General features: G+C 45.1%; 1 protein-coding gene across 1 annotated transcript in view; it reads left to right on the forward strand.

Annotated features, from left to right (window-relative positions):
• METAP1 (methionyl aminopeptidase 1) overlaps positions 1-23989 on the forward strand; it is a 66157-nt gene that overhangs the window by 32314 nt on the left and 9854 nt on the right. The window contains exons 4-9 of the mRNA XM_073601263.1: positions 2497-2557; positions 3296-3387; positions 3621-3704; positions 5125-5263; positions 5381-5512; positions 22277-22420. Coding sequence (XP_073457364.1) covers positions 2497-2557; positions 3296-3387; positions 3621-3704; positions 5125-5263; positions 5381-5512; positions 22277-22420 — 652 coding nt within the window. The remainder of the gene's footprint in view (positions 1-2496; positions 2558-3295; positions 3388-3620; positions 3705-5124; positions 5264-5380; positions 5513-22276; positions 22421-23989) is intronic.

A 23989-nucleotide genomic window follows, 5' to 3' on the forward strand; every position in this document is an offset into this window, starting at 1 on the left:
AAAATCAATAGCATGCATATTTCGCGCCTTTCTCATAATGTCCTCCTTGAGGGTATAGTTGTGGACTCTGCAGATCACGTCTCGTGGACGGGATCCTGGCCCACGGGGACGCAGACCTCGGTGTGCACGGTCCAGTTTAACCCGCTGTTGTTCTGGGCGACCTAGAATGCTATTGAAAATGGCTTGCAGAGTCACATTTAGGTCGTCTTCTTGTGTCGCCTCCGGTAGACCCCTGACCCTAATATTGTTACGTCTGCCTCTGTTGTCGAGGTCCTCAAGGTGGCGTTGGAAGTCCCTAAGGGTGGTAGCTTGTGAAGCTAAGCGGTCGTGTATTTGCGAGAGTTCAATTTTCGTGTCATTTGTTTCTTCTTCTAAGGATGCGACTTTAGTGGACAGTTGATGAAGATCAGTGCGAAGCATATTAATCTCTGTTCTACATGTGTCACGCACTTCTTGAATTAGCATTCGGAAGTCCTGTTTTGTGGGCATGCAGCGGACGTAGTCTCGCCAAGATGTACATGTTTCAGGGTCAGGGTCAAAGTCTGGTGCAGTGTGGGCATGAGAGCCCTGCACTACCGCAGAGTAGGAAGCTGGCGTGGGGGGTCCCCTCTGAGGTGGTAGTGATGGGGTAGTAATGCTGGAGTGTTTAGTTAGCAATGGGCCTTGCGGAATCCCCGTGTGTGGATGAGCCCCCTGTGATCCTGGTGGCTTCAGGGCCTGGGATGGCGCCGGAGCCTGGACTGTGTCCCTCTGGAGAGGGGAGAGAGAAGGGGCTCTGTCCCTGTGTGGCTGGGAACGTTGTGGCAGGGAGCGGGGGTCCCATTCTGGAGCATATGAGTCCCAAGAGGGGGATGGTTGGCCGGATGACATAGAGGGCGCAGGCCCTATGAGGCATGGGGGAAAAGTCTGCGATAGGCTGCCCAGCATGTGGTCTCCAGAGGAGGGGGCGATCGAAAGTTCAGCAGGGGGGGTCGGAGGGTGGGTAGAGGGTAGGTCACCCTCGGATCCGTACCTGTCGCTTCTGCGATCCGCAGGAGCTTGGAGAGAGGAGGATGGTGAGGTTGCTGTATGTGGCGCCGGCGCCATCTTGGCCTCGTGGTGTCCGGCCATAGCTCCCTGCCCGAAGTACTCAGTAATGAGCGGCGGGGGGACCGAGGAAGAACGGGTGGTGTGTCCTCTGGGGTCCGTTTCCTTGTTTTTGCGCGGTTTACCCATGTTTAGTGGCGGTAAGGTGCAGGTCCCAGCTCTATGCAGGCAGGCCGGAGCGGGAGCCTCAGTGAAACACGTCCGCTCGGGAAGCCATCCAAGCCACGCCCCCTTGACTCCTCTTTTATGGGAATAAATTCATTTTAAACTTAGATCACTAGATCTCGCCATTCTGTTTTTATACATATGCTGAACGTTGCACACTTGGAGAGCTTGTCAACCACTTAGAGGAAGTGTATGGAATTGAGGACTTCCGGTGTCAGCTTTACGCCAGTGCATTGTGATATGCCCAGAGGGGAACTGCTTTATTTGAGCCGCTGGTGAAGCAGGGGTCAAATTGTAAGGTGAGCAGCCTAACGCACAGGTGGAGGAGAGCATAAGCACAGTTTATTTGGCTCATCTTACACGCATGGTGGATTGTTTTCTGTCACCCGTTTTACTCATCCTATTTTTATGGACTGGAATATTTAGTTCATGTCTTAATTGTATTTATGCACATTGTGTTTTTTGTAGCGCAGCACTGTCTATGTAAATTTATTTTTTTTTTTTCCTTTGATGGAGTGAAAACACTTTGAGTGATAGCAGCAGCTACTATTTTTTATTCACTGTCACATTTTTATTGTTAGTTAGGATTTGATTGCGCTGATTGATTTCACAGTTTAACATTGGAGTTGTAGTCTCAGTAAGTGGTAAGGAACAGTAAGAGGAAGCGACTTTGAGATGCCTCCTCAAAGTGCCCATGCATTGGAGAATCTCCCTGTATACAGAAATTGCATTACTGGGCTTTAAACAGTAAAGCTCTGTACACACAGGCCGAATGCCGGCCGATCAACTTCGGCCAGTTTCATAACGTTGTATATGCCTGCCGGTCTGACAGAAGCTGGCCGTTTTGGCTGGCTTCTATTGGATAAGCAAGCTGGAAAACCAGCAGCCGACGGGCTCCCGATCAGTGCTCTCAGCAAATGGCTGATGGCTTTTGATGGGAGTGTTCTGGTTCTGGAGGGGGGCTGTCCCCCTGTTAGAACACAACAGCTCAGTGGGGGGGGAGATCACTGTACTAATATCGGATCATTAGTACAGCGGCTCCGATCAGAGCTGACCTTTTTTCTTGTTCAACCCGCTGGGTTGAACGGAAAAAAATGAATGGTATGTACCAGGCTTAGTTTTATAAAAATAATTGTTTTTATTGCACTAATAGAACTGAACTATTGTAAAGATTTTATAAGAAATGCAGAATTCTTGTGCATAAGTCTGCACTATCACTTCCGTTTTTCACTGTTTGATTTACAGACGCCCATGCGACCTGTCCCAAGTTATATACAGAGGCCAGATTATGCAGATCATCCTTTAGGTAATTTTTTATTTGACTTTTAATATATACTTATTTATTTTGTGTAGACGCTAAAGGGAATCCAAATGTCAGTGTTACCATATCATTGAACGTGAAAGAAAAAAAAAAATCCCAGGTTTTGGGTTGACATCTGAATCCTAATAAAGGGGAAATCTTCCAGTGGGGACGCTAGTTCTGTGGACACCCCAGTGTTCCCTTACGTTGGAGGGTTTTACCATTGCTTCCTGTTTTGGCTATGGGACAATGGGACGGGAAGTGAATGAAAATCTCAATGAGACACGAATGGGGGGGGGGGCAAAAAACAAACTGAGGGGTCATAACCCTCCTTCCCAATTCAATATTGAACCCTACGAACTAAGAGTGGGATGCCATTAAAGTTCACGTGCGTGTAAAGGGCAGGATTCCCAATACTTTTTGTAATATAGTGTATATTTGGCTACTGGCTAACAAGCTGCAAATTTTGTATGCTGTGTATAGTGAGATGCGCTTATACTGTAACTTATGCTCTAATGTGCACAACCATCCACTACAGAGTTACATATAGAAACCCTCATGTCAAAGACCTATAGAAAGAGATGTATAGTTAATGGTGCGTTTTTTGTTTTTTTTTGTTTTTTTTTTTAGACACAGGAGACTTGGCAGTTAAATCTGCTAGTTGAGATCTATCCAGCACTGTTGTATCAGTTTTGGTTAGACTTATGGTGGTTCATATATTTTGCTTTTTTTTTTTCCCCCTAGGAGTGTCAGAGTCTGAGCAAGCCTTAAAAGGAACCTCACAAATCAAAGTTCTTTGTGCAGAAGATATAGAAGGAATGCGTGTAGTGTGTAAGGTAGGTGTGCGTGTGTCTTGGCATAATGTTAGTGGTCTTGATTCTCTAACTACTGATTCAACATGAAATTATGTTTTTGTTTGTTTTTTTTTTTTTTTTTTTTTTTCCTTCTCTATCTTTCTCAGCCCAATGATGGACAAATCTTAATTCTATTTTAAATTCCAGCATTTAGTTGTGTAGAACACTACAATAACAACCGTTCTATTTTAAAAATGATTTTGTTTTTAACTTAGCTGGCAAGAGAAGTACTTGGAGTCGCAGCCATGATGGTTAGATCTGGAGTCACTACTGAGGAGATAGACCATGCTGTCCATTTGGTAAGAGCTAGTTTCACTTGATATTAAACAGCAGCATGCTTGGAAATGGCTTTTTAACCCTTTAGAGCCAGTGCCTCTCTGCCCTTTAAGGGGTTTAGGACGCTGAGGTTTATAATCTTGAGACCGCCGTGATTGGCTGTCACTGTGGTCACATGATCAGAAAGCTACTGATCGCAAGCAGCGATCATGAGCTTTCCATTAAATGCTGGTAACTGCCGGGTTGCACGCTCTCGGCACAGCTGTATGCCACCAATTCACGCAGATATGCGGCCGCTCGGCGCCAGGGCCCACCTGCCGAGAGGCTGCATATTTGTGTACGCCTGGCACCAACGGGTTAATGTCATGACTTCTATATCGCATCTGTGGACTTTTGATTTACAGTAATCTAGTGAGTGTTCCACAAATGATGAAAAATAGTTGAGCCACCTTGGTCTGGGGGGGGGGGGGGGGGGGGGAATAGTTTTAAATACTGTAAAAAGATCCTCAGTTGTGTAGTTAGAGCCTAAAAAAGACTCTGTGCTCTTTTTAGTCTATTATACTCTGTTCTTTGGCTTGTTTAGAAGGCACTGCCTGGTTACTTAATCATTGAATTCCATTTACAATACTAAAATTAAATTACACTAATTATTTCTTAATGGCAGCGTCTGAAAATTCTCACCAATTGTATAGTCATGTTATGTAAAGCTGGGGTTACTTTTTTGCAGCTGTGGTTTGCAGTCTGTGTCCTGTGTGCTTCTGTTCACTGGTAAAGGTGCAAATTTCTCCCTGAATTCGCACCTGAACCATAACCAAAAATGCACAGGACCCTTTTCAAAACCGCACCGCAGCCTTCCCTCAACATGTGTGAAACGGCTCTATTAAAAGCCAATCACACTCGCATGTTATGCGAATTGGATGTGGTTTAAAAAAATGCATCCAATTCACATATATGTGAACCCAGCCTAATAGTCAGACTTTGCCTGAATAGTAACTGTGTACAGAACACCTTAAGTTTGCCATTTTACAGAAAATTTCAGTGGCTGCAATGTGAAAAGGAAAGGTAATTTTTTTTTTTTTTTTTTTAATTTTTAGATACAATATGGATTGTATAGCAATTGTTTAATTTTTTTTTTTCCTGTAAAAGCAGAGTTGCCCTTAAGGTTTGCTTTAATCTGCTACACATGAACATATGTTTGAACATTTTTATCTGTTTGTGAATGCTTCGCTGGCAAAACTCAAATGTTTCATAGTATATCTGTTAGCACAACATGTCTTGGTCTAGCGAGACTAATTTTGGCATTGGAGCGTTGGGGGTGGCAGATTGTATAGTCATTGTGGTTTCATAATTTACATGTATGTACTGTATATTTCAGTATGCACAGAATATTTAATTGGGACAACATCATCTTTTCTTAATGTGCTTCTTGGATATTCACTATAGGCATGCATTTCAAGAAATTGTTACCCTTCTCCACTGAATTATTATAACTTTCCAAAGTCATCCTGCACATCAGTAAATGAAGTGATCTGCCATGGTATTCCAGACAGGAGGCCTCTGCAGGATGGAGACATTGTAAACGGTATTTCTAAGCAATACTAACTACAGAAAATAGAGAAGGAAAGATTGCCATGGGTATTTTTGAGTATCTATTTGAGTGCAGGCATGTAATTTAACTTCCATTTGTGGTGTTTTCCAGTGGACATTACCGTTTATCGCAATGGTTATCACGGTGATCTCAATGAGACGTTTTTTATTGGAGAAGTTGAGGAGGGAGCCAGAAAGCTTGTCCAGACAACCTATGAGTGCCTAATGCAGGCTATTGATGAGGGTGAGTGCTCAGTTGATAAGTTTGAGACTATATTCTTCACATGTGGCTTGTCCTTAGAAGAACGTATGATTAACTACAAACCACAGTAATGTTTTTCTGTTGCATTGCTTAAAAAATTGGAAGCATTACTGACTGGAGGTTCAGTGCAATCTATTGACATACGAAAAAAGATTTTGAATGACTCATTCTTTTGTGACGATGTTTGCTTTTTCTATTGTGATTTGAAAGCACTTTTCCTATTTTAACCTTAAAGGTGTTGTAAAACCTCGGTTTTTTCACCTTAATGCATTCTCTGCTTTTAAGGTGAAAACCCTCCTGTGGTGCAACAGCCCTCCTATTTACTTACTGAACCCGGTCTTTCCAGCGATGGGGACAACCACAGCAGCTCCAGCCGCTGTCTCAGGTCCTGATTGGATAGATTGATAGCACAGCCTTTGGCTCCCACTGCTGTCAATCAAATCCAATGATGCTGGGGCGGGGCCGAGTCCCGTCTGTGTCAGTGGAGGCAGCAGTAGGACACAGAAGCACACCCACAGGAGTGTCCCGAGGGAGAGCGGATCTCCAACGCCATGAAACTTTCACCACATGTCACTAACAACGCATGCAATCCATACATACAAAGAAACCAAAACAAATGGGTTCAGAAATTAAAGCGTTACTAAACCCACAATTGTAAAATCCGTCTGTATATACAGTAAAGCATGTTTGGTATACTCACTGGGGAACATATGGGGTTAACCTTCTGCATTGTGTAAAAAGGTTGTCTCTTCATGTCTCCTCTGATCTTCACCACCTTCCAGTGTCTCCAACTTATCTCCCAGTTTGGTGTGTATTGCTAGAGAGTTGTTGTGTGTTTGTTTTTTTTTTGTTTTTTTTTTTTTTTTCTTTTCTTGGGAGAGTGCATGTGATCAGCACAGGGCCAAACAGTACTGTCCAGACAAGAGGGTCAGGGGTCCTGCGGGTTTATAGGACAGTGGGCAGAATGAAAACTACTCCTACAAGCTTTAACCACACACTGATAGGAGTTCCAAGACTGCTTTTAACTGTTGATGAGAAAAGGTATTTAGCAGTTTATATTTACTGAAATGATTGCATTTCCATGTGTACTGTGGGATACCAGCTATAGTGAATGCAAGGTCCTGGGTTTGATAACCTTTTTCTCCAGTCATCTTCCAGAACGGCACACCTGAGATGACGAGATCCACCTGACAGGAAACACAATCAACAAAAAGGTTTAAAAGACCCCTCTCTGTCCCTTAGTTATTGATTGTGTTTCCCACAGGATGGCAACAAAACCGTTTGTTATTTTCTATCTTTAGACCGAAGTCAGATTAAGGCAGTCAGTGGTGGCTGCAGGGTCTGGCAGAGCTTCGCTCATTCCAAGGGCATCTTTCCCTTTCATAGATTTCTCAGGGAGATACAGGTATGTACAGTGGCGGGGGAGGGCTTAGTATCCCCCCCCGAGATACTGGTGGCTGTGGATACGGTGACGGCCTCCACAGCCCCAGGGACCTTACATCCCACTCTCTCCTCCTACTTGACAGTGGCGGATGGCTGGAATATCTCCCTTTTTTGTTGGATGGCTGGAATATCTCCCTTTTTTGTTGGAGGGATGTAGTCCCTCATGCTGCCCCTGTGTGGCACGGTGTCCGGGTCTGGATGGCACGGCGCCAAGGGATCTTAGGCCTGCCGCTGTGTGGAGTCGGTTTTGCTCGGCTGAGAGTGCGCATGTCCGGAAGTGAGACGGTGGGCTCGTATGGCGTCATTTCCGCTGATCTTGGGCTACAGCAAAATGGCTGCTAACAGCGGGGCAGGCTCACATAAGTGGTAACGGAGCAGGGGTCTGCATAGCAAGACTCCAACAGCCACAAGCATGACACGCAGAGGCACGATGGGACTTGTAGTTTTGCAACAGCTGGAGGTCCGCTAATTGCATATTCCTGCGCTAGAGGGATGGAGAAGGAGGACGGACCAAAATTTGCAGCATCAGAGATCACCACAGGGGGTGAGTGACTCGGCTGGTGGGGGGGAGGAGTTTTGGGGTGGCTCTATTTTCCTCACCCCCCACAAGATACCCCAACAGGGTAAAGGCTGACACAGGGTGTGTTTTATCTTTTGTCTTTTCAGAGACTGATTGCCCTGTTCAGGAAGGCCAGTAGTTCTCGGAAAGCCACAGCTAAATCTAAGCGTTGTGGTAATTGTAATGAGAAACTCCCGCCAGACCACGCTAAACCCTTTTTGCTTCAGATGCATTTATAGGTTAGCAGGAAAAGAGTCTGCACAAGCTATGAAGGAATGCTGGGCGCTACAGGCTGAGATGCTAGCGACACTCCAGTCATTCAAAGCTACTGTTGAGAAGCGGCAAGAAGCCCCTTCCGCTAGGGAGTGCTCCCCCTCTCAGGATGGGACCTCGGCAAGTTATACTGGGTGGTGCCGGGGATTGACCCCCTATTCTGACGAGGAAGAGGCAGAGGCCTCGGACCAAAACTCTCACGAAGGAGAGGATTCAGACCTAGATAGTCAGCCTGAGACTAGACCTGGAGGTCTCTTTGCAGTCGAAGACATGGAGGGTCTCCTCAAAGCAAGCTATACCTCTGAGGGTATTCAGATGCCAGCAACTCCGGTCTCAGCACAGGATAAACTGTACAGGGGACTCTGCAAACCTCAGGCCAAGTCTTTTCCAGTACACCAGTCTCTTAAGGATATTCTCCTAAGAGAATGAAAAGAACTGGAGCAGAAAATTTTAAAACTAAAGGCCTGGAAGCGTAGATGTCCTTTTTAAGGCAGAGGAGGAAGAAAAATTCTTTAAGATTTTTCTTAAGATGCTTCCTTAGCACAAGTAGCCAAACGTTCGGATCTCTCCTTTGAAGATTCCGGAACTATCTGGGATCAGATGGAGAAGAGGTCAGAAACCTTATTACACAGAGCCTGTGATGCCAACGCTGAAGCTATGGGTCCAGCAGTGGCTTCTGGAATTTGCAGAAAAAGCTGGGATTTTGCCCTAGTGTACGCGTTTCCTCGCCTTGTGCTCATTCCCCGGGTTTTGCAGAAACTATCCTGGTTAGACTGTGCCTTATTCTAATTGCGCCCTGGTGGCTGAGACGGGCATGGTTTCCCACCCTGAAGAGATGGTCGATGGCTCCTCCATTCCATCTCCCCTCCAGTCGCAATCTCCTCCACCAGGGACCAGTTTTACACCCCGATCCTTGGTTTCTTTCCCTTATGGCCTGGTGTTTGAAAGGGAGATCCTCGGACGTCAGGGCTGTTCTGAAAAAGTGATTGACATGCTTTTGCCAAGTAGAAAACCAGTCACTTGACAGATTTACGCAAAGGTCTGGAGGGTCTTCTCTCACTGGGCTCAGTCTAGAGAAAGCTCTCATCAAACAATCCCAGCGGTCCTGGATTTTCTCCAGGACGGGGCTGACCTGAGTTTAGCAGTCAATACCCTCAGAGTCCAGGTTGCAGCTTTGTCAGTATTTCTGGATAGTACGCTGGCCCTTAACCCCCTCATAAAAAGGTTTTTGAAAGAGTTACTCTGGTGAAAACCAACAGGTTTCCACCTTGGGATTTATCCCTAGTACTAGATGCCCTAACTAAGGGCCTTTTGAGCCGGTGGCTCAAGTTTCAGTTCATTTTCTTTCTCTTAAAATGGCTTTATTTCTAGCGATCACGACAGCCAGAAGAGTTAGCAACCTACAGGCTCTGACAATTAAAGAGCCCTTTTTGTTGCTTCTGGAGGATAGGGTAATCCTCAGACAGGATCCTTTTTTATGTTTGCCAAAAGTGACCTCAGATTTCCACAGGTCACAGGAGATTATACTTCCCTCTTTTTGTCAGAATCCCAAAAATGATAGAGGAAAAGTTTAATTTACTAGACGTTAGAAGATGTCTACTGGTCTATTTAGAAAGAGTGAGTGTGTGCGTTTAGGAGATCAAACCATTTGCTAATTCGTTTTTCGGGCCAAAAGAAGGGTCTTCAGGCCTCCAAGCCAACGATAGCCAGGTGGATTAAGCAGACTATCACTGTAGCCTATGAGCATTCGGGAAAACCTGTCCCAACTCTTTTAAAAGCTCACTTAACTAGATTTCCGGCGACCTCCTGGGCAGATGAGGCAGGCGCTTCGATTGATCAAATCGAGCAGCAACTTGGACGAGCCAAAATACCTTCCTGAGGCACTACAGAGTGGAGCTGTTGTCCACTCAGGACTTGGCGCTTGGCAGGAAGGTCCTACAGGCGGTGGTCCCACCTTAAGGTAGGCCTGAACTTCTTGTTCATTGTCTCAGGTGTGCCGTCCTGGAAGATGACTGGAGAAAATTACCAGTTACGCTTACCGGTAACGGGTTTTCTAGGAAATCTTCCAGGACGGCAGGCCTACTTCCCTACCCCTAATTGTTGTTGGTGTGTTTTTTTTTTTTTTTTTGTTTGTTTTTTTTCTCACAGAATGTACCCTCTGGCACCGGTGTGGGCTTACACTTTGAAACCTTGTTGTTGAACACAATCAATAACTAAGGGACAGAGAGGGGCCTTTTAAACCTTGTTGATTGTGTTTCCGGTCAAGTGGGACTCGTCATCTCAGGTGTGCCGTCCTGGAAGATTTCCATGAAAATCCATTACCAGTAAGTGTAACTGGTGATTTTTAAGTTATGTGTAATAAAATGTAATGACATAAAATAACAAAACATAAAATATATATATTTTATGTTTCACCTGTTTGCTTATTTGTTTGAAAGCCATTATGGAACTCATGATCTCTGAGTCCCTTACCTCATCCATCACCCAAGAACCTGTCCATTCCTTGATTCCATACATGTGACCAGGCAACTTCCTTCCCCTATCCCCTCCTTATTTGACTCTCTTCTCTGAGAACTCATGGGCCTTTTGTTCTTACGTTCATATGTTACAGTGCTCTGGGGGGCTGCAAAACTACCCCTCTGCTGAGCAGACTCTCGCTACCAGCAGACCATTGTCAAGGTACACTTATGAGCTCCGGAAACACTTCTATATCTGGTCCGGTAGTGGTCGCTCATAATCTGATGGTTTAACCCCTACTAGCTCTAATTGCAACTAGTACTAGTTGCTTTAGTTGTTTTTTTCCAGTTCACCCCCAAATCTGTTGGCACTTCCTACCGCCAAATATTTACAGCCTCAGCCTCCACTAAACAAAGGGGAGTCCTGGTGGTATTCCACCGCACTACCCCCTTTACACTCCTGGAAGAGATCAAGGACCCTGAAGGTAGGTACATCATTCTGGTGGGCCTCCTCCTTGACATTGAGGTCACGGTGGTGACATATTATGCCCCCAATCGTAACCCCACTTCCTTCTCTCACACCTTTTACAAGTTATAGACACACATAAACATGGTACCGTACAGATTTGCGGCAACTCTAAAAAAGTTATCTATCTGTTTCTGGACAAATCACCATTTCTATCTTCTGCTCTCCCAGACAAATTGCCTTTCCGGCAACTGTTACATTGTCACTCACTACTTGACTCTTGGAGGGAAATTAATCCTGCCAGGCGACAGTACACTTATTAATCACACCCTCACAAAACCTTTTCGTGAATTGACCACATTTTTGTCTTGGTAGGGTTGTCCCCTACACGCCTATCCTTGAGCATCCTTTCTCCTGGTCTGACCACAATGCAGTCCTCACCTCTTTGGAATCTCTACTTCCCAGACAAATTGTCTGCTCTTGGTGCTTAAATTACACCCTCTTGTCCCTCTCTTCGCACCGCATGGATATCTCCCTACCCATCAAAGACTACACAACCGATAATGTCACGGACAATGTATTCCCCCGTAACAATCTGGGAAGCCCACAAACCTGTTGTCGGAGGCGCTTGTATAAGCTTAGCCTCCCATCTAAAGAGGGAACACCAGACCCTACACCAAAAACTAGAAACCTTAGACAGGGCCAGGCTGAAGTTATACCTTTTCCTGACTGAGTCGGCTGAAAAAGCCTTACGCCGGTCCATCATAAATATTATATGAAAGCAAACAAACCTGATACATTTCTGGCGCTATCCCTTCGTAGACTGGCCAAGCCTACAAATCAATCCTATTGAAAATCAATAAGGATTTTTTTTTTTTTACCAGCAACCCTGTAAATGTCCTGTCAGTCTTCTGAAAACACTTGGACGAACTATTTAGATAAATATATATGTGGCGCTACCTATTCTAGAATCAAATATCAGATGAGAAGATACGGTCATCAATAACAATGATGAAAGAAATCTACAATGTAGCATGCAATAGTCAACTTGGGCGAACTATACACGGCTGAAAGTGGGTTTGAGGCTCTCTACTCTTGCCCTCCCATCCCTAACAGACCAATCTAGAACAACCCAAATCTGAACTGGAAGTCTGTAATGCCATAAATATGCTAAAAAAAAAAAAAAAAAAAGTTGCCCAGGCCCTGACGGTTTTACAGCCTCTTGTTATAAACATTTTGCCGATTTACTCGCACCCCTGCTGTCTAGAGCCTTTAACTCTAACTCTATCCTAAAACGCCACCCTTTTTTTTTTTTTTTTTTTTTTTTCCTCTTTTCTCTCCATGCTGACTCCCTCACTGCCATTATCTCCATGCTTCTGAAACCTCAGTCAGACAACTCATCTTGGGCCAATTATCGCCTCGTTTCCCTACTAAATATAGATATCAAACTAATTGCAAAATGTATCTCCTCTCGATTGAACCTGATTATAGGGTCTCTCATCCCTAAGGACCAGGTGGGGTTTATTCCTCTGAGGCAAGCTGGAGATAATGTTCGCAGAGCAGTCTTACTAACACACATGGCCCGTTCTCGTCGCATCCCTACCTGCCTTGTATCGATAGATATTAAAAAGGCATTCGACACCCTCTCCTGGCAATATCTCCAATTCATATTACAAAGATGGGGCTTCTGTCCGCATTTTCTCCACTGGGTTTTCTCCTTTATATACTTCCAGTGAGCCACAGAACAAGGGAGTGCTGACCCCTGTCTCCACTCCTCTTTGCTCTTGCCATCGAGATGTTAGCCCAACTCATATGTTCCAACTAGTGTTGTCACCTCATCCCTTTAAACCTGAACACATATTAACACATATTAATTACACGGGTTCTGAGACTAATTTAATTCAGATAAGACACCGAGTAAGTTTAATTATCTCTTTTATTCAGCCACACAACCTGTGTAATTAATATGTGTCTGGTTTTAAAGGGATGAAGTGGCAACCCTAGTTCCAACCCAGACATCAAGGACCTGGAAACAGGCGTCCACCGCAAGCTCTGCCTATTTGCAGATGACATTCTATCCTCCACAGACCTCCACTCCCACCCTTTTCTCAGCCTTGGAACAATTTGCTGCAATTTCTGAACCAGTCGTGAATCCACAGAAATCTAGACTCCTTAACATCTCTTTACCGCAGTCGACTGTCGCAGCTTCAGCAGACCCTCCCCTTTTCCTGGTCACCTCCAATGCATTTCGTGTCTTGGCATTAAACTTACCGCTGCCGCCCTGTATTCAGCCAACTACCCACCCATGCTGACCCACTTGTCTGGTCTCATGTCCTCTTGGTCTGCCTTGCCCCTGGCGTGGTTGGGACGCCTCACCGTGACTAAAATGGCGATCCTCCCCAAAATGTTGTACCCGTTTAGTGTTTTGCCGCACTGAGTACCATCTCGTTTTCCTTTTGAATACTACAACATAGGGTTCTTGCCTACATCTGGGGCAAGACTAGACCCCGGGTAGCAAAATCAATCATGTACTGGCCCAATTACCAAAATTTCACGCTTCCCACAAAACTGCTCTCTGGGTAGCACTACAATCCGTAGAGTGTAACACCAACACCCCCCCCCCCCCCCCTCCGTGGCTAAAGCTACTGTGGCTTCGTCCATGCGATCTAAGGACTGAAGAACCCGGTCACTTGCCAATCCCCTCATAACCTTCTATCCCATCTACGCAATCCCGCGTTCTATCCAACATGGACATCCCCCTCCTCCTTTAATCGATGGTCTGCAGCCAACCTAATCCGAGCCCATAAATTCACAACCCCTGACGCCTTTAAGACATTCCCCACTCTTTGTATAACATAAGAAATTCCTAATTCTGAAATCTCCTCTTCTCCAACTTAAACATTTTTTCTCCAAGCGTCTTCCAGGACATCCCATGAGACCTTGGGCTCCTCCTACCAGGACAGGAAACACGTTACACCCACCAGATAAAAGGGCGGTCCTCAGGCCCATGTCAGTTATTTGTGTTTCCTCCAGACGGGGGGTAATATGTTCCTGGAACCTGGTCCCTAGGTCTCATGAGCAGGGGTTCTATAGGGCTATTTGGGGCATTTCACTAACCTCTCCTCTGCCAGTAGCAGCACTCCGCTGGAGAGGTTGGCTGTGCTGCGGTCTCCTGTGTCTCAGTGCCTGGAAAGGGCCAGGACCGGCATGGTGTCAGCTCCCATAAGCGCTTTTCTTATGAAAGCAGCGCTCGAGTAGGGGGCGGGGCTTCTGCGCTCCAAGCTGGCCCACAGGAAGTACTGAGAGCAGGTCACTTCCGGGCGCCAGAGACGCCGGTTCCAGTCTCCTTAAACGGCGCGAACAGGAGACACTGGCCGCTGGTGTCTTCTGGATAAAGCAGCCAGGCTGTGGAAAGCCAGAAAGGGGCAAGATGGATCAATCTGCAGTTTCTACACAGGCAGTCGATGCGCCCAGCACCTCACAGGTAAGCCTGAAGTGTTATGTCACTATGTTGCTCTCCCTGTGAGTGTTCCCTCCCCCCTCTGTAGTAGTGGGTTAAGGGGACACATTTCCTCCCTCCTGCACATGGTGGTTCGGAGTGGCGAGGTGGCTGTGAGTCTCATTATTGGTCACATATCTTTTTGTCTTACAGACCAAGACAAGACTCAAGCGCAGCCACCTAAAAAGAAATGTGCACAAACAAATTGAGCTCCTCATGGAGCAAAGCCGTTTGTCACAGCTGTATAGATGGCCTTGTAAAGGATGACCCGGTTGCTAACCTCTGTTAGGGACGAGCTTGTGTCCACCTTTAGTCCGTTCTTTTAGAACACTTATTGACAAGCTCCAGACCCCAGCTGAGGGTCCGTCCACACAGAGAGCTTCAGTCAGCACTCCGCAGCAGGCAGAGAGTGAAGACTCTGAGGCTGAGGTCAGATCTACCCGTTCTTCCCCTGAAGAATCTGGGTCAGATATAGAGCCCAGGGATAGAGAATCCATTCGAGGCTCGAGATTTAAGTTCTCTGTAGAGGATGTGGATGACTTGTTAAAGGCTATCTATACCACCCTTGAATTGAAAGAGGAGGAGGTTCAGTTATCCAAACACGATCTTATGTATAAGGGATTGCATAAGAAAAAACCTAGAGTTTTTCCAGTCCATAGTTCATTGGTTGATACTGTTAAACTGGAATGGGATAACCCGGAGAGAAAACGGTTCTTCTCTAGTAACCTAAAAAGAAGGTTCCATTTTGATGAGGACACTGCGCAGCCGTGGAATAAAAAACCGAAGCTGGACGCACCTCTTTCATAGGTTTCAAAAAATTCGGACCTAGCGTTCGATGATATGGGCACGCTTAAGGATCCGATGGACAAGAGGGGGGATATCCTTCTCCACAGAGCCTGGGACTCAGCGGTTGGGAACCTGAAACCAGCTCTAGCCTCCACTTGTGTGGCCAGAAATCTGGAGGTTTGGTTGACTCAGATTCAGTCACACCTGTCAGCGGATACCTCGAGGGAGCAGATTTTGAAGTCCTTTCCTCTCCTCTTTCAGGCTGTAGGTTTTTTGGCAGATTCTTCCGCAGAGTCGGTAAGAATGTCGGCCAGGACTTCGGCTTTAGTGAACTCGGCCAGGAGAAGCATCTGGCTTAAAACCTGGTCAGGGGACCCAGCCTCCAAATTACGCCTTTGTGGGCTTCCCTTAAAAGGCGATCATTTGTTTGGCCCAGGACTGCAGGAGGCACTGGAACGCACGGCTGATAAGAAAAAGGCGTTTCCAGAGAAAGAGAATCCCGACAGCCAGAAATTTTTTTTTGTGGCTAGGGCAGGCAACAGAGTCCTAGAGAAAAGGACAGCAGGACGAAAAAACACTGGACTGGGCACAAAAGGCAGAGGCAAAGGGGGAGTGCTGTTTAACCCTCCTCAACAGCCCGCCAAGCCACAGTGACTTGTGTTCCCCGGTGGGAGGAAGATTGAGGGCCTTCATCCCACAGTAGGCAGCAGTCACTTCGAGTCCCTTCATCCTGGACCTAGTGACCAACGGGTACAGGCTGGAGTTTGTTCACCAACCATCAGAACGATTGTTGGTCACCTTTCCTCCACAAGATCGAGAGAAAGCGAGGGCTCTGGGTCTCCAGATAGGAGACTTATTGGATCAAAAAGTCCTGATTCCTGTTCCACAATCAGAGCAGGGCAAGGGATTCTATTCCCATGTATTTGTGGTCAAAAAGCCGTTGGGAAAGTTTCGACTTATCCTGAATCTCCGGACTTTAAACAAGTCCGTCAGATTCAAACCTTTCCGGATGGAGACGGTTTTTACTGTCAAAAACCTACTATATCCAAACTGCTTTATGGCCACGTTGGACTTAAGGGATGCCTATCTTCACATCCCTATCCATCCAGCCTTCCAAAAGTTTTTGAGATTGGCAGTGAAGACGAGTATGGGGACCCGACATTTTCAATTTCAGGCCCTCCCTTTCGGTCTTTCCTCAGCCCCACGCATCTTTACGAAAGTGTTGGGGGAAGCGCTGGCTCCACTGAGGTTAAAGGCTATAACTGTTATCCCTTACTTGGACGACCTCCTGGTAGTGGCAAAATCATACCAGAGGCTTTTGGAGGATCTCCAGACTGTACAGGGCTTCTTACAGTCCCTAGGCTGGTTGATAAACAAAGAAAAATCGTCCTTGATCCCGGCCCAGAAAGTTACTTATCTGGCTTACGATTTTTGCTCAGTGAACCAAAGAGTTTTTCTTCCTCAGGAGAAGATTACCAAAGTGTTCCAGACTATGTCAGCATTGCAGACCAACCAGTCGGTCTCTCTGAGACAGGTGTCGAGGGCAGTGGGTCTTATGACCTCATGTTTTCCCGCAGTACCATGGGCGAGACTCCGTCAGCGTCCGTTACAAATGTTTCTATTAAGAAACTGGGAGGGGGACCTAAGGTCCCTGGAGTCAAGGATCTGGCTTCCCGCCAGGATAAAAAGAAGCCTGTGGTGGTGGAGAGCTGGCCAGCACCTAGCAGGCGGTCTCCCATGGTCCTTTCCCATATCCCGAAGAATTACCACAGATGCGAGTTCCTGGGGATGGGGGGCCCACCTCAGCAATTCAGTGGCATAGGGAGAGTGGTCCTCGAGGGAGGCAAGGGCCTCATCCAATCAAAGGGATCTGCTAACAGTCCAGAGAGCCCTGCAGTCTTTTCAGATGGAGATCAAAGGTCACAACCTCCAAATTCTGTCAGACAATATCGCGACAGTCGCGTATATCAACAAGCAGGGGGGCACGAGAAGCCGGATGCTTCAGTCCATTGCCCAGGAGATCCTTTCATGGGCAGAGGGGAATATAGCTTCAATTTCGGCTGTACACCTGAAGGGGACAAACAATTGCCTGGCAGATTATGTTAGCCGTCACAGGATAGACCGAGACAACTGGTCCCTTCATCCCGAAGTCTTTTCAGACCTCCCCAGGAGATGGGGTTATCCCGTAGCGGATTTGTTCGCAAACCGAAACAACCGCAAGACGGAGATGCTCTTTTCCATGAACCCGGCAGACCAAGCTTTGGGGATCGATGCTCTGGCAAACCCGTGGCCTCCAGGCCTTTGCTATGCCTTCCCGCCAATCAGACTGATTCCAGAAGTCCTCCGGAAGTTATTGCTAGAGGAGACAAATCTCATTCTAATTGCCCCATTTTGGCCCAAGAGGCCATGGTTTTCCCTGCTACAATCTCTGGTTTCGGAGAGTCCGTGGAGTCTTCTGAAAAGAGAAGACTTATTATTGCAAGGTCCAGTATCACACCCGCAGGTGGCTTCCTTAAACGTGACGGCCTGGTATCTGAAGAAAAGATACTGAGCGCCCAGGGGTTCTCTGACAAGGTAGTCAAGACTCTCGTAAATTGTAGGAAGCCGGTCACTAGAGCCATTTATTCCAAAGTTTGGAAAAAGTTTAATTCGTGGTTATCTGAAAATGAAAGATTAACTCATGATATTCCGTCTCTTTTGGAATTTTTCCAAGAGGGTGTCGACAAAGGTCTTTCAGTTAGTACCTTTTAAAGGTACAGGCGGCACTTATTAGTGTGTTCTTCCAGTTTTCTCTCCTGGAAAATCCCACTATAGCCAGATTTTTCAAATCTATCTCTAGGGCCAGACCAGTAGTGGTGAGAAATTGTCCAACTTGGGACCTGTCCCTAGTACTTCAAACTCTGGTAGAATTTCCGTTTGAGCCTCTGGGAAGTATGTTAAGTTATTTACATTAAAGACTGTGTTCCTTATAGCTGTTACCTCAGCTCGTAGGGTAAGTGAGTTGCAGGCCCTATCAGTAAGGGAGCCCTTCCTCACGATTTTTGAGGATCGAGTTGTTTTACGAACCGATCCAGGTTTTTTGCCCAAGGTGGCAAGTGCATTCCACCAATCTCAGGACATTGTACTGCCAACCTTTTGTAGTTCACCACAGGGCGACCTTGAAAGAAAATGTAGTTTTCTAGATGTAAGAAGGATTCTTAGTCTATCTTGAAGTCACCAAGACCTTTCGGAAAACTGATGCCTTATTTGTCTTCTTTTCTGGAGTTCACAAGGGGAATAGTGCATCTAAAGCCACATTGGCTAGATGGATAAAGCGAGCCATCTCTGAAGCTTACAAAATTAGGGAGGTTCCTACACCTTTTGTTACTGCGCACTCAACTAGAGCCTTGTCTACATCTTGGGCTGAGAGGGCTGGTGCCTCACCGGAACAAATTTGCAGGGCTGCCACATGGTCCAGTTACTCGACCTTCATTAAACATTATCGCCTGGATCTCCTATCAGCTCAGGAGCAGGTGTTTGGTCGTAAGGTCCTTCGGGCAGTTGTCCCTCCCTAGACTGATAAGTTCTGGCTCATCGTCTCATGGGCTGTCCTGGAAGACGCTTGGAGAAAAGCTGAGTTAGACTTACTGGTAACTCCTTTTCTGAGAGTCTTCCAGGACAGCCAGATTCCCACCCGGTTCTGTCTGAAGTTATGTGTATTATGCATATGTTTTGCAGGGTCCTACGGGTCTTAAGACTGACAAGGGCCTGGAGGACCACCCTTTTATCTAGTGGGTGTAACGGGTTTCCTGTCCTGGTAGGAGGAGCCCAAAGTCTAACTCAGCTTTTTTCCCTCATGCCTACGCACGGACTCCTCCCTACCTGACATAATAAACTTTGAACGTATTTGCAAGAAAGATCCCCATGCACGGGGCTTGATCTCCTCTTAATACTTACAATTGGTAGACCCACCATTAGAGTGGTCTAACATCTGGGCTGCCACAAAATCGGCTGCGCAGAATGTTGTGGCCTCTGAAGCAATTTACAAAATATTAATTCGCTGGGGGTACCTGGTCTCTTCCTGGATAGCCAAATATCTTCTAGCCTACTTTCCTGCTTGTTTCCAAGGTTGCCCGGACAACAGCACACACTTTCATGTCTGGTGGAGTTGCTGAGCCCAATCATACTGGGCCAACATTTTCCGTATCATTTCCACACTTACTGGCAACACCATAGCCCCTGAACCCAGCCTATGGAGCGATGGAGTCTTGCGTGGTTAGCGTGCATACAGGCCATGGCCATGACGGGAGTGCATTACGGATTTTTTTCTTTGAAACAATCGTACCTGCGAATTCCAGGTCTTTCTGAAGCCCTCTGAGTGGTCCTTGGCTCTTGGACCACTCTTCTGAAGATAATTCTTAATTCGCTCTGTCAAATCTTGCAAAGAACACCTGGTCGTGGCCACTTTATGGTGAAATTATGTTCTTTACGCTCCCGGATTATGGTCCCAACAGTGCTCACTGGAGCATTTCAGTTCAGTTCAAGTTTAAAAATCCTTCTGTAACCAATGCCATCAGTGTGTTTTGCAACAATAAGACAATTGCGAACAACGTGAGATAAATTAAAAGTGTAGCGCTATGTACAATATTAGAATAAACTAAAATTGAATAGTGTTTAATAAACAATGAAGAGAACTTGAATAATAAAGACAATGCTTATGAAAAAATGTTGAAAGGGACATAACACCCCATAAAGCAACAGTGCAAATATATTCTGTACAAAAAAGTGAACGTGATATCCACAGAAAAAAAAGGCAAACATGTGAATGAATCCAAGTTCATAAATTGTCATGGCATCAATGTGACTTCAAAAGAAGATATATAGAGAGGTTGCAAGTAGATAGTCCACCACCAATTATGTAAAGGCTTACCGGAAGGCTTGGACTCAGGCATACGCCAAATGAGTCAATCGAGCTTATGTTGTGACACACCAAGAATTGCAGGCATCCATATAAACGCCCCTCTGGCTGGAAGTCAGATATTCCTATGGTCTTTCCAATGGCTCTCCGGGTTAGTGACCCCCAAAATGGTTAGACTGGGAGCAAGATGAATATACTCTCCCGTATGGTGTGGTAGAAAAAGGGCCACATAGTGTAATTCCATTAAGAAAAAGGAGTATTTTATTAAAAGGAACACTGACATTTGTGAAGATAAAGTGCTTTGATAAAATGTGACGCAATGGCTTCAGCAGAGCCCGTCACGACACGTTCACCCCAGATGTCTCATTAGATGAAACGCGTCGGGCGGGCTTTGCTGATGCCATTGGGTCACATTTTATCAAAGCGCTTTTTTTTATCTTCACAAATGTAAGTGTTCCTTTTGCTTAGTGTAATTCAATTAAGAAAAAGGAGTATTTTATTAAGTAAAAGGAACACTCACGTTTGTGAAGATAAAAAAAGCGATTTGATAAAATGTGACGCAATGGCATTTTTATCTAAACAAACGTGAGTGTTCCTTTTACTTAATAAAATAGTCCTTTTTCTTAACGGAATTATACTATGTGGCCCTCTTTCTTTTTCTCTTTTAACCACACCATACGGGAGAGTATATTCATCTTGCTCCCCGTCTAACCATTTTGGAGGTCACTAACCTGGAGAGCCATTGGAAAGACCATAGGAATATCTGACTTCCAGCCAGAGGGGCATTTATGTGGATGCCTGCAATTCTTTGTGTGTCACACCATAAGCTTGATTGACTCATTAGGCGATTCCTGTCTGAGTCCAAGCCTTCTGGTAAGCCTTCACTTAAATGGTGGTGGTCTATCTACTTGCAACCTCTCTATATATTTTCTTCTGAAGTCACAATGATGCCATGACAATTCATTTATGGACTTGGATTCATTCACACGTTTGACTTTTTTCCTGTGGATATCACGGTCACTTTTTTGTACACAATATATTTACACCGTTGCTTTATGTACTGTGTGTTATGTCCCTTTCAGTGTTTTTTCATAAGCATTGTCTTTATTATTCATGTTCTCTTCATTGTTTATTACACAATATTCAATTTTATTCTAATACTGTACATTAGTGCTGCACTTTTATTTTATTTTAATATATAGTTAGCCCACCCTGTGGAGCTTTAACTGCTTCAGCTCTTCTGGGAAGGCAGTCCACAAAATTTTAGGAGTGTTTATGGTTTGACCATTCTTCCAGAAGCGCATTTGTGAGGTCAGGCACTGGTATTGAAGGTCTGGCTCGCAGTCTCTGCTCTAATTCATCCCAAAGATGTTCTATCTGGTTGAGGTCAGGCCCGTCAAGTTCCTCCACTCCAAACTCCCTCATGTCTTTATGGACCTTGCTTTGCGTACTGGTCCAAATAATTTGGTGGTGGGGGGATTATGGTGTGGGGTTATTTTTCAGGGTTTAGGGCTTGGCCCCTTAGTTCCAGTGAAGGGAACTCTTAAGGCGTCAGCTGTGGGAAGTGTTTGGGGCTGGCTTCTTCTTGTTCCAGCATGACTGTGTACCGGTGCACAAACAAGGTAAGTAAAGACACAGATCGAGTTTTGGGTGGAGGAACTTGACTGGCCTGCACAGAGTTCTGACCTCTATTATCGGCTTGAGGGCAGGACTCCTTTGGAATGAATTGGAGCGGAGACTGCGAGCCAGGCCTTCTAGTCCACATAAATAAGTGCCTGACCTCATAAATGCGCTTCTAGAAGAATGACCTAACATTCCCATAGAGAAACTCCTAAACCTTGTAGACAGCCTTCCCAGAAGAGTTGAAGCTGGTATAGCTGCAAAGGGTGGGCCAACTCAATATTGAACCATACGGGCGAAGACTGGGATGCCATTAAGGAAGTCCATGTGTGTAAAGGCATTTTTTTTTTCTCCAACACAATGGAAAACCCATATATTTACTGGGGGGAAAAAAAGAAGCAACAAAGACTGCTGAATAAGAAATCACATTTGTACGGAACGTATGTATATAACTTTTGGAGAGCTTTTGATGCTACATTGCTACGCATGCAGTAGGAAAAAAATGGTTTGCATGACATTAAAGTGTTACTAAACCCACAACAGTAAAATCAGTCTGTGTATATGCAGTGAAGCAGGCTTGTTCTACTCACTGTGGAACCTAAGGATAGAGCACCATACAATGGGTTTGTGTCCTATAGTAGAGCCTTTTTATGTGCAGCCATAACCTTACAAACTAGGAGAATTCCACTGAGATGTGGGTGATATAGGTCACAAGCCAGCGAATAATCCTATATTTGTTCTTCACAGTGAAACCTGGTGTTCGGTACAGAGAATTGGGCAATATAATACAGAAACATGCTCAAGCCAATGGATTTTCGGTTGTTAGAAGCTACTGTGGACATGGAATTCACAAGCTATTTCATACAGCACCCAATGTGCCACACTATGCTAGTAAGTTTCTACCATACCTAAAACATGACTTGGATAAAGCGGTGTCATTCAGGTTGGCAATCTCCTGCTCTTTCCTTGACTCCTGCAGAAGACAGCATGGCCAATGTTATGTATGAAATCTCTTATTTTACACCACATACGGTAATTGCCAAAATGGCACTTCAGCTTTGTAATAAACTTACCTTTTTTTTTTTTTTTTTTTTCTTTTAGAAGTGGTCACATAATCTCTGTTCAGTTGCGTAAGGGCTTGTTGAGATGGAGGAATTGCAATACACTAATCTTCCCAGTGACTGGCTGTACGGTGACAGCTATATATAGAATTTTTTTTAACACCGCGCGTAGCTGTAATGTCCGGTGTTGGACTACGCTAATGTTTGTTGCCATGCTAGTTTTATGTATGTTATTGTTATCTATTTTCTGTTCTGGAACTGCACATGTCCGATTTGCTACATTTAGATTTCTTGGTACTTTTAAAGTTCTCATGGACGATTATTCAGCTTTAGGCTTCTATGGGGTATAGACACGTATGTATGTATGTAATCCTGACTGGCAGGGATTGGTCTTTGTCGATCAGCTGTTTGAGCACCGTGTGTGAGTAATTGAGGCTGCTATCACTGTGAGGCTGCTTGGCTTTTTCCTGCATTATTGCATGTAGTACATTTCAAGGAAAACTGTTTTCAGAGGTATAAGGAGGCTACCACTGCTATCATTATGAGAATCCTTGGTGCTTCTGTGTCATGCTGATCCAGTGGCTTCAAGTTCTAAATCTATTGAAACTAAAAGCCAACCTCTAGCTAAAAGTTTGCCCTTTTTAATAGATAATGAGTGAGGAGCTATACCTTCCGAATGGAGACCAAGTCAGTATTTGAAATGGTCCCTTGAAATGAAAAAAAAAAGTTACCCCAACATTTCATATTTCTGATATGTGTCTGGTGTACCATGTACTTGTTAAAAAGTATCCCATTGTCTTTTTCATTTCTTCTATTGTGTGAAATACCTGGTGATCCTGCCAGACCCCCTGCTTTCCTATTTCAAACCGACTACATCAGAGCATGTGAACATCCCATCTCAGCGTTGTCAGTTTTCTGGCTTTGCGAGCACAACCTTCCGGTCTGCCAATGATTAGACTTGTGTTGCCTTCCTGTCCTCTTACAGCCATTCACTGGGAAGATCAGTGTGAAGCTGTTTCTCCACCTCTACCTCTCCAAGCCCTTAAGCAGCTGAAAACGGATTATGCGATCACTTATAAAAGAGAAAAAATGTGTTTTACAAGGATTTTTACAACCCCCCCAATTCAGAAAAGCTGTGGCGATGTGTAAAATCTACATAAAACAGATCGAAATGATTTGCAAATCTCAAACTTAGGTTTTCTATAAGCTATTGTGGATAAAACCTATTGAATGTTTAAACTGAGAAAATGTACAATTTTAGGAAATAAGGTGATTTTGAAATTGATATCAGCAACACATCGAAAAAAAAAAAGTTGGGACAGCTATGTTTACCACAGTGTAGCATCCCCCCCCTTTTGTTCTTTGTTATTTTATATGGCACTTCTATAAATGTCTGAAG

This window comes from Aquarana catesbeiana, linkage group LG01, assembly GCF_042186555.1.
Source record: "Aquarana catesbeiana isolate 2022-GZ linkage group LG01, ASM4218655v1, whole genome shotgun sequence".
Classification (NCBI taxonomy): Eukaryota; Metazoa; Chordata; class Amphibia; order Anura; family Ranidae; genus Aquarana; species Aquarana catesbeiana.